We start from the raw sequence: 10,846 nt of genomic DNA, 5'->3' as shown, positions 1-10,846 counted from the left end.
GAGAGTACTAATTATTTCCAAGTTGATGGGATCGTAAAGAGCCTTCTTAATGTCTTCAAGCATCTCCGTGTCCGAATCATAGCGATTCTTTTTGTTGAAGAACATCTCAAAAACTTTGCATAAAGACATGTGAATATCTTTGCACGGTTTAGACAAATCACTGAATTTATCCATTAGGACATGCTCCATAAATTCTTTCCTCTTCGAATCAATTATCTTTTCAATATAAGCAATCGAATCCTCTATCTTCAAACCGCAGTGACTTTTCATGTGAAGCAGAACGGACTTGATCTTGCGTTGTTCTTGTTCCTTCTGCAAATTTTAATATTACAAGAAGTCACGTAGATAAAGATCACATAGCTTTCAATTTCGTCCAAAGTTTGATTACAATTAACTAACTAGAAAAGAACTAGTATAACCCTATACTATATTTGAATTCGATAGATATATATATATACCCAATTAGATTTACAATATCTTCTCACCTTATTAAGTAGATTTATAGACTTAAATAGTTCAAACTGGTAAATTCAGCTGGTTAGATTTTTCTGGCTGTCCCGCAAGCTGGTTGACATTATCCTCTTTTTTTTTTTTTTTGATCAACCAGTTGACATGTCTCATAAGCTATATAACATGGTATTCTAATTGGAATGTCTAATCAACAATAATACATGGTAACCCTATGTAAAATGTATCCATGTATGATAGATTAATTTAGGTATTATAGAGTATAGAGATTGACATTACCTGGTAACTCTGTAGATCGTTAAGGAGTCGGGTAATGGTCATGAGCAATGCTGTTATGTCATCATAATTTCCGGGTTTGAGTTTGTGCTGGGGAAAACAAGATTCAATGAGACACAAAGTAGGAAGAACAATGGTGTGTACTGCGATTGAGATCATTCCAATTTGAAGATATTCTTCTATCGACGGTATGTGTCCCTTCTTACTCCAATTGGCTTCACGTAGCCACGACTCAAATGTTTCGCTCCACTGCATAGTCATTATTTACTTCACTAATTCATCTATTCTGAAAATTTAGTTATTAGTATACTAATTTGGTCTTGCTTTTATTTAGTTAGTATTTTGGATCAAAGTTAAGAATCTTTTCCATACAACTAGCGGTGTAAATTCCCCTATAATAATTTTAAAGTAAGAAGCCGGTAAGATTTTGAATTATCTAGATTTGTTATATTGACGTAAACATTTAGTACGTACGAGAACGGTAAATATAATTTTGTACTCCACTATTTAGTATTTACAAATAGCAATATTGATGTTGTTTTAGTATTAAAACTAAGTATGTAGTTGTTTGAACAAGAAATCACATATCGATTACTTAGTGACTTCAAGAATGAAGGTTAATCCACACATATAAAACATGATTAAAACTAACAATATCTTGAATTATAAAGACTTACTATGTTGCGTAGATGGTCTGTTATGTCAGTTCCGTGACCTTTAAGGCAAGTTTCTGCAGTCTCTTTTACGAGATCATCAAGTGCTTTGAATATGATCTTGCCGTAACCTTTAAGCTCTTCTCCTTCCCATCTATATCATTTAGTAGAGGACAATATTTCAGTTTACAATCAATTGAGTAATTGATTCCCAGACGGATAGATAATTTATAATAACCACACGTGCATGTGTGCATGACAATATTTTTTAACCAATGTACCTTATAACAGCTTTAGTAAGTGCTCCCAATTCATCCAAAGAACCTTCTTCGTCGAAGAAATCATCAGCAACTGTAATAAGGATCCCACTCTTTGCCATTAGCTTACGAATATTAGTTGCGGTTTTAATAGGTAATGAAGTGCTTGATGAAGCTGCAAAATAGCAATATGTTGTCTTGTCTCTTCCGAATCCGATATCGTTAAGTCCTGATTTCTTTACCCACCTGGCTCAAATTAAAAGATCAACTTTAAGTTCCATGATTGATATATAGGTTGTATAGAGAGTTTTATCTCAATACTTACGTAATCAGGTCCTCCATCTCATGTCTATATACAGCTTGTCGAAGTTCAAAATTTCTCAGAGCAAGATGAGTAAGTTTGTCGCTATATATACTGTGTAATAAGGTTCCAGTGATAAGAAAAAAAAAAACCCTAGTATGAGTAAGTTTGTCGCTAGACATACAAAGTAATATTCAATTTGCAATTTGCAAATATATTTATAATATTGCTTAAATGCCGGATCAGAGAGGCTTTTCCAACTGAGAACGCATTTGAGTCATTGTCCTCAATCCACATCCTATGATCAAGATGTTTGAGTCGAGCCCTCCATGGAGAACTTATTTCATGTTTAATGTGAAAAGTAGGCACAAATTTTTCATCAATAAAATGACTTTTGTTGAGTAATTTCCGAGAAAATTCTCTTGCTTCTTCCAGTTCACACTCTCCTGGAAACATGAGATCAGTTGCTCTGTAAACACTTAACATCACAAAGAATAAACATTCAGTGTTCGTCTCCAGATGATATCGGATTTCTTCATCACTCAGGAACCAGCAAAAGCTCCCTAAAACAAGTTTCTGTCAAAAAAAATTATATACATATGTATATCAAATTTGGAATTGATGGAATACAGATATAACCTATATATATATATATATATATAATATTGAGAATTAGTTATTTTACTAGGCAAAAGATAGTATCCGTTCATTCTCAGCATTGGAAACTCAAGAGAGGCTTTGTGCAACTGATCTACTTTTGAACTTATGGGCATTGTCTTGACATTCTCCTTCTCGTAGTTCCTAAGGAGAAAAAAAAATATAATTTAAATTTGTGTATATATATATATATTGAGGTAATTACTTAATTATAAAGTATCATTGATGGTAAGAGTGTTTGTAAATTGTAATTATCCCTCACTTGTAAATTTGAAGAAGAAAACGATCAATCTCTTCACCAAAGTACTCTGCTAAACCAAAGTTATCCATTATATTGACCATAGTGAGCTTGATGAGTTCTTCACTCAAGGGGTAAACTTGTGGCACTGTATTTAATAAATAACCATAAGGAATACCAAAAACGATTATCAAGCTGTTAATACCTTTTCTTGATTAAAGATTTGAAAAAAAAAACTTAAATTAATTAACCTCCATGGGGGCATCTTTGTACGAGAGATTTCAGATAAGCCAGACACTTGGTATTTTTTGTGAGCATATATATACGCTGCTGCAGTTGCTGAGGGTAATTGAAACAAAGAGCCATCTGAATCACCAAGTTTCTGAATGATGTATTTTTTATTTTTGGCGTATAACGTAGATGGCAATACTTCTAAATATGCGAGCAGGGACTGCTGACTGTGACGGTCATCCACAAGTTTTTCTCTAAACAAATGTTGGTTAGTAATTAAGTGTTAGGAATCTCATACCCAAAAAGGTACAAGAATAATCAATTGATTTTTAAGCTGGTAGTTTATTTGCAATTATTTGAGTTAGAAGCCAGATGATAGCATATAAGATATCTTCTTGATAGGGAATCATGATTATTAGGATACATAACCGTGTTGTTATAACCGGTTTAGTTAAATGAGAAAATCAGTTTATTCAGTTTGTATCTTCTCCAAAACTTAATAATGATTCCTCACATTAGTTTCATTCATGTATGCATCATTTACTTGTAGGCAAGACTAGATAATTTTATGCCGTTAAGATTGTTAATTTATAAGTTTGTATTTCCTCTGTTTCATTTTAAATGATTTTTAGCCAAAAAAATATTTTATTATTAATGATGTTTTTAATTTTCTATGCAAAAAATAAATGTATTTTTTTTTTTTACCAATCATATTTTACAAAATATTTTTTTATCGGTTAAATATATTTTGTTTAATGATGTTTTTATTAAAATTTATGTGTAAAAATCTTAAACACCACTTAAATTAAACAGAAGGAGTATTAAGATTTTTGCACGTACCGTTGGAGAATCTCTTTGCGCTGGAATAACAAGTTATTTATCATTCGTTTCGCTCGAGTAGAGAAGAGAAATAGTAGGCTTGCCAAGTTGTTCAGCAATCTCGAGGAGTCCAGTGAACATGAGAACCAGCCAACGAGGACAAGATCCCTTCATGTTAGGGTTGGTATATTTCCCAATAATACTCCCCAACCGTCTTTCTATGTATATTTTCCCTATTTAGTTCATGATGTATAAAATATATGCTCCAAATTAATCTCCAACTTAATCTCTAAAAATAGTACTTTAAAACTCATTTGGGGATTTGAAATATATATTTAATATTTTCTCTATATTAGAATAGATGATTTTTTTAGGATTTTGACCAAGATTAAGAAATTAATTAATGATATATTGTTGTTAACTCAATAATAAATTTTTGTTTTAGGAAAAAAGAATAAATAAAAACAACACAAGATGTATACTTCCTCCGTATCAAAATATATGATGTTTTAACTAAAGCACGTAAATTAAAAAGTCTTTACTTTTAACAAGTTCAACCAATCAGAAACAATACTGCATAATATAAAAGATTAAACTAATCTAAAAGTTGCATAGAAACTTGAAAACATTTTATATTGTGAAAAATTCTCTAAAACATTTTATATTTTGAAACGGAGGGAGTATTATATATAGATATAGAGTAGAAGGTGAACATTAATTTAGCTTTGACATGTCATTCAATTGCAATATGGCATATATATATTTAATAATTATGTATTGTAAAAGTAAAAACATTAAATTGTTATTTGAGTTTGAAAAAAAAAATACATTAAATACACTAAAGAAAATATCTTTGTGATACAAAATTTTTTTTTAAAACATCATCAATTCTAATACTGAGGAATAAATGATTAGCATGAATTAATTTTCTATTGATATACTAGTATAATACTCCTTCAGATTTTAATAAATGCACACAGCGTACAGACAAATATATTAAATTTTAGTGTTGGTACCAAACAAATAAATTTAGGAAAAATTGGTGAAAGACACGTCACATTTTTTCCAATTAACAAAGAAAAGAAGATTCCACGTATTTAGAATTTGTGCAAAGACACGTCACACGTGTGCATGTGAAACGTACGTAGTGGATGCAATGTGAAATGTACGAAGGGTTTTATTCAAATCAACCACGTGCAAACCAAAAAGATAACTAAGCCCATGGCGAAACAAGTCAGCGTGACGATTACCTTTGTGGACATGAAGCCTTCCAATGTTCCATTTGCGAAGTGCTACAACACATGCAAGTGTAGAAGTGAGTGTTTCGTCTCCATTGTCATCTCCGGGCCTCCCCCATAATCCTTCTACAACGTTCTGATTGTTCAGAATCCAATCTACATAACCTTGAAACATTGGCTGTAGAGTACCGTCATCTTCAATCATGGCTAGCCAAGCTGTGTCATAAGCTGATATTAGTAATGGGCCTAACTCACTCCCAAAAACTATCTCAAGAGAGCAGGATTGCCACATACTATATATATTGCCCAAGGAATTATGTTTTTTCCGATGTGGGATATATTCTAACACACCCCCTCACGCTGATATTTGAAACGTGAAGTTTGTGGGACTGGACATCCACGGGTGGTAGACTACAATCGAGAAGTTTGAACCTTTGCTCTGATACCATATTAGTAATGGGCCTAACTCACTCCCAAAAGCTAGCTCAAGAGAGAAGGATTGCCACATACTATATATATTGCCCAAAAAATTATGTTTTTTCCAATATAGGATATATTCTAACAGGTGAGGGCGAGACAAACGAGTAAGGATTCATATTAAAGTTATCCAATTCAAATGTACCTCTCTTGATCTCCTCAGCTATAAAGTAGAGATCAGAAGTAAAATGATTCTTGAATTTCATTGTTTCTAGATTCTTTCTTTCTTGAAATGTTTTAGCTTTTATCAAAAACAAATCTTTTTAGCTTCGTATATTATTGTTCACAAAATTTTGGGTCTTTATAGAGAGTCTAGAGGGCTTCATAAAAACCATAATTAATAATGTGAAAATGAGATTAAAAAGCCTCACGAAAAAATAAAATAGAAATCTCCATATATTGACAAAAACATATGTCCTTCTCGATAGTGTTTCCTCCCAATGTTTATGTCATGTCTTAGTACGAGTATTAATTAAGAAAAAAGTTTGTTCAGATTTTGAGAACCACATACATTTTTATGATATAAACGTACGGGTTATTCGATGATTGCAAGATTATTCGTTAAGATCGAAAACCTCCGAATAAACAAAGTTTTCTTATTCATTGAAATATCTTTAGTTAGACCTACCAAAACCAAGAATAAACACAAAAGCCTCTTGACCAAAAAAAGTAGGAACAACACACACAACACAAAGCCTGAAATTTTCTTTTGCTTATTTAAGTTTGTTAAGCGCTAAAATATAAATATAGAAATAAAAATAAATTAAAGAGAAATTATCTGACATTTACGATGTATCAGGTGTCCTAATCCTTGGTCAGAAAATTCGTCTTTAAACCTTTGATGGATAGACGTTCAGAATTTTCCGCATCAATGCATTGATTCTCATATAAAACTGTAGTTCTTAATAATTTTATAACTCTTATTTTGGATATATATGATGAAAATATGTTTATGTTCATTTTGCTTATCCTGAAGAATCATTGGTGAAATGAAATTCTACTCAATTCACCATTATTAATTAATTTAACAATAAACCATATATATCTCTGTCGATACCATGGTCACTCTTTTCTCTCCACAAATAGACCTTTCACTATGAAAGGGCAGATCTTGCCATAATCATGACATTCATAATCGGTTTTTAGTAGGAAAATAAACTCCAAAATAGAATAAGCATTAGACAAAAATATAAATAAACGATAAATAACAAATAATTATCCTAGATATGCTGCATCAATTTGCAAGCTCTAGCTAAATTACATAACAATTCACACATTGTTACCATAATTAATGACATAAAGTCAATCATGTGAAAAACGTGAAAGATATAGAGAACTCATAAACTACAAATATAGACAAACATGTCCTTGCGAGACTCTGGCCTAAAAAATCTCTACGCCTCATGTTTTTTTTTCATGTCTTAATGTTCAATATTTTTTTTTTTTTTTTTTTTTGAACAAAATCTTAATGTTCAATCTATATCACTGATGATATACAAAATATCAATATAAGTTCGTACAACTTGTGAAGAAGCAGAACCATACATACATTAGGAGTTTACGGCCTTTCCTAAAATTTTTGAGGACCATGTAATTTAATGCATGGGTTTAATTTGTGATTGGTACAGATGTCCCGAAACTAAGAACATCTCCACATGGAATGAAAGTAATAGTACGAACAGATTCTTCCTTTTTTCTATTGGTTTTCGGGGAATATATACAAATCTCAGACCTTAATGATCATTGAGAACACGTGATTAGTTTTTCTTTCATGCTAAGCTGTGTTTTGATCCACGTACGTACGCAAAAAAAAAAAGAGACTGATAATGAAATAGATAGTATAATAGTACTAGTTTTTTTTGGTAATTAAGAACACGTGATTGGTTTTTAATTCATGCTAAGCTGTGTTTAATTAATTTGTTATTTGATCCACTTAAAAAGAATTGGTTGACAAAAAAAAATGAACTGATAATATTAGATAAATATAGTTTTTGTAATTAAAAAGTTATGAACCTAAAATATATTGTCATTGGGGCAGAGTGCCAAAGCAGATTAATGAGTTCTCCTCCAACAACTGGTCCTCAAAATCAAGACCTGGTCTGAGTTAGTAAATTAAGGAAATTTAGTTAGTATTTATTTTTGTTATAAAATTGAAAATTCTAAAAATAAATAATTATTAAAAAAACAATTTAAAGTCACACCTTCTCTTATAATTTTTGTTATAAAATTGAAAAACGTAACCTTCTCTTAGGTTTCAGTTAAAAGGTAATTGTTCTTCGTTTTTTGACAAGTGAATTTGGATTATATCTTGTGTCTATGCTAAGCCAATTAAGCTGATTTGCAACAAATGCAACATGCATTGCTTTCCTCCTGCACTTGTCATTATTAGTTGACACTTCTTAACAAATTCTGTCAAAATTGGTTTGAAATTCTTCAGGAAGTTTGATTTTCTAATATTAAACAATTAACAACCAACAGTTTTGAAAAAAAAAAAAAATCATAAATAATAAACGGGCCTAAAAGGGCCACCATAAAATCGAAGACTCATATGGACAGTGTTTAAACGGATCGATAAATAAATGAGCCTAAATGGATTAGTCTATTAGTATTTGATAGACAGGGCTTGGAAGGACCAGGGATAAAATATATATAATTATTTGGGTCTTTGAAATATCAACTTTGTTCTCTTCTCTCTTGGGGAAATTAAACTGTTACATGCTGTAGAAATTTTTTTTTTTTTTCATCAAACATTTTCTTCATTCCATCTTTCCTAATTTTTTTGACGTGATAGATATATTGCGTAAAATAAAAAGAGAATATTTTGAACCAAGTTGCATTAAAGGAAGAACAGATTGATGTACCTCCGTACATAAACGTGTAGCATATTTAATTTAGGTAACTTAGCTATAGGGAAAAGTATACTATCAGTATTAGCTTCTGTTATTAGTATACATCTTGCAACTATGGAGTTAAAAGAACGTATACACCTTTCTTACGTAAACTGTAAACAGATACGTATACATATGTGATATGTGAGATCGTGTGTGTGTGTATGTGTGTATATATATATTCCCAGAGATGATATATGTCTATGTAAACTATATTATGTGTGCATTAATACATACATACATACATATCTATATAGATTACGAGTGCCAATTCATGTTAGGAAGCTGAAACGCCTGTCTTAAAACCCCATGATCACCTAGTGACGACGTCGTATCCATAACTCCATTTGCATGAAACCCCGAACTCTGAGGAATCTCACTAAGCATTGAAACAAAAGAGACATTGTAGTTGTCATTGTTGAGATCACCTGTGTGATGAAACCTCTTGCTCGACAGGAAAGATCCGAATGAAGATGATCCCGAGGCCTCGTGACCCATCCGGTACTGACCACACAGCGAACGTTTGTCTGAAGAGACGACCATGCCGTCGAAAAAGTGTTCCTCGTTGTTGTTGTTATTATTGTTGTCGTTGTTGTCTAGGACTGATGTGGAAGAAGAATTAGCAGATGATTTTGAGAGCATTCCTTCCATTAGATCTTCTCTTAGTAATACTCTCTCCATAGTTGGTCGTTGTGAACTATTCTTCTTATAGATCCTACATAGAACCCAATCGTCTAGCTGCAAAGTTTCGATTTGTGGTACATTAATCAACACACCAAACTATGTATATTGTATGTATAAGAATAACGTCAGCTGGCATTGATGTAACCAGTAAAGTATATATCCTAGTTTTCCCAAAATAGATTTCGATATAAATTCCCCTCATGAAACAATATTGTAGACTAAAATTCAATTAAAATTGTGGAAAATATCACATATTTTAACTGATGAACTACACATATTTTAGGCTACTGAAACAATGTGCTAATATATTTAGGGTTATTTTAGATTTTTTTTTTTTTTTTTTGTTATTTTAGATTCCTTATGAGGTTTTTTGCATAGTAGCTAAACATTTCATTACTCAGAACAATATACATTTTTCATGTGGTGAATGGTATCTTAGAATCTATATACGGAGAGTCAAATTTGATAACCCAAAATTTTTTAGTGGATGTTAAGATCGTTGTGCATACCCGTAGTGAGTTTTTTCTCGTCGTGGCTATGTCAGGTGGCTTAGCCGTGGTGCTAAGGTTACCATCGGTGAGGCGATATTCATGCATGATCCAATCTGTTTTTATCCCTTTAGGAGGTTTTCCACCGTAAAAAACAAGCGCTTTCTTGACGCCAACCTTGTGACTATTGCACGTAAATATCGGTTTATCTGTTCCAGTGGCTTTCCAATAACCGGAAGTTGCTGCTCGATTCGGCCTAACCCCATTCGGATACTTCCGGTCCCGAGGACTAAAGAAGTACCACTCGTGCTCTCCAAAACTCGCCTTGCCTAGAATCAATCATTCGCAAGTTAAATACTATTTGCCAAGTGGACATAGTTATTTATATCAAATTCAAATAATAGTAGTAAGATATTTTTAGTGGTAATAGTAAAATTAGTTAGTACATTTTAATCAAAACAATCAAGCATAATTAAATTAGGAAATATATAATAGCATATATATACTTGGAAGCTCCCAAGGATCGAACTTGTAAAGATCAATCTCAGCGATGATTGAGACCGGAAGTGGAACAGAAGTAGCTTTCTTCTTAAGGTAATGAACCACTAGTTCCTCATCAGTCGGGTGAAACCGAAACCCAGGAGGGAGATGCGGATGGCCCGGCCCTATGCTCGAATCCCCCATGTTTTCCATCAACTCAATTCACGAAATCAGTCTATCATGATCCGCGAGAGATTAATAAGTTGGAAGAGATCAGTATAAATCTATCGTAAGAAGAGGCGAGAAGAAATATTATAGTAGGTGTTAGGTTTGTGTGAGCGCATATGAGTACCAAACTGGGGTGGGTCCCTTGACGAGAAAATGACACGTGGCTAATCGTGGGGCCCATAATCAGCGGCCAATGGGCATTAAATTTTGGAGAAAAGGCAGGTTTTTTTCGAACTGCCTCATGTCATGCCTTTCTTATGCTACACATCACGCACATACCTCATTTTGGTATTTTCTTGTGTAAGGTTTTATAAAAATTTATAAATTGCAGAATTATTTCTTATATATATTTTTAGTCCAATTGATCATATATATGATCTATTTAGGCAATTATGATTATATATATAGCATAAGTTTCAAAACGTTTTTAATATATAACTACAGTAATCCAAAACTTACAAAC

General features: G+C 32.3%; 1 protein-coding gene and 1 pseudogene across 1 annotated transcript; both read right to left on the bottom strand.

Annotated features, from left to right (window-relative positions):
- Nucleotides 1-5,343, bottom strand: part of LOC104716013 — a 15,113-nt pseudogene extending 9,770 nt beyond the window's left edge.
- LOC104714440 (NAC transcription factor 25) lies at nt 8,521-10,448 on the bottom strand. Its single transcript, XM_010431800.2, has 3 exons — nt 10,182-10,448; nt 9,697-10,004; nt 8,521-9,241 (listed from the first exon to the last, which is right to left on the bottom strand). Exons 1-3 carry the CDS (start codon nt 10,366-10,368, stop codon nt 8,762-8,764), a joined length of 975 nt encoding a protein of 324 aa, XP_010430102.1. The 5' UTR covers nt 10,369-10,448; the 3' UTR covers nt 8,521-8,761.

Source organism: Camelina sativa, chromosome 9, assembly GCF_000633955.1.
Source record: "Camelina sativa cultivar DH55 chromosome 9, Cs, whole genome shotgun sequence".
Classification (NCBI taxonomy): Eukaryota; Viridiplantae; Streptophyta; class Magnoliopsida; order Brassicales; family Brassicaceae; genus Camelina; species Camelina sativa.
The sequence above is the reverse complement of the archived record's forward strand: the minus strand, read 5'-3'. Positions and strand labels throughout refer to the sequence as shown.

Bases quoted from the DNA above. Each gene is read 5' to 3' on its own strand.
- LOC104714440 (XM_010431800.2), bottom strand. From the start codon at position 10,368: ATGGAAAACATGGGGGATTCGAGCATAGGGCCGGGCCATCCGCATCTC. The intron at 10,005-10,181 runs GTATATATATGC...GATTGATTCTAG, and splicing joins CGATCCTTGGGAGCTTCCAA to GCAAGGCGAGTTTTGGAGAG. The intron at 9,242-9,696 runs GTATGCACAACG...GAAACTTTGCAG, and splicing joins CGAGAAAAAACTCACTACGG to CTAGACGATTGGGTTCTATG.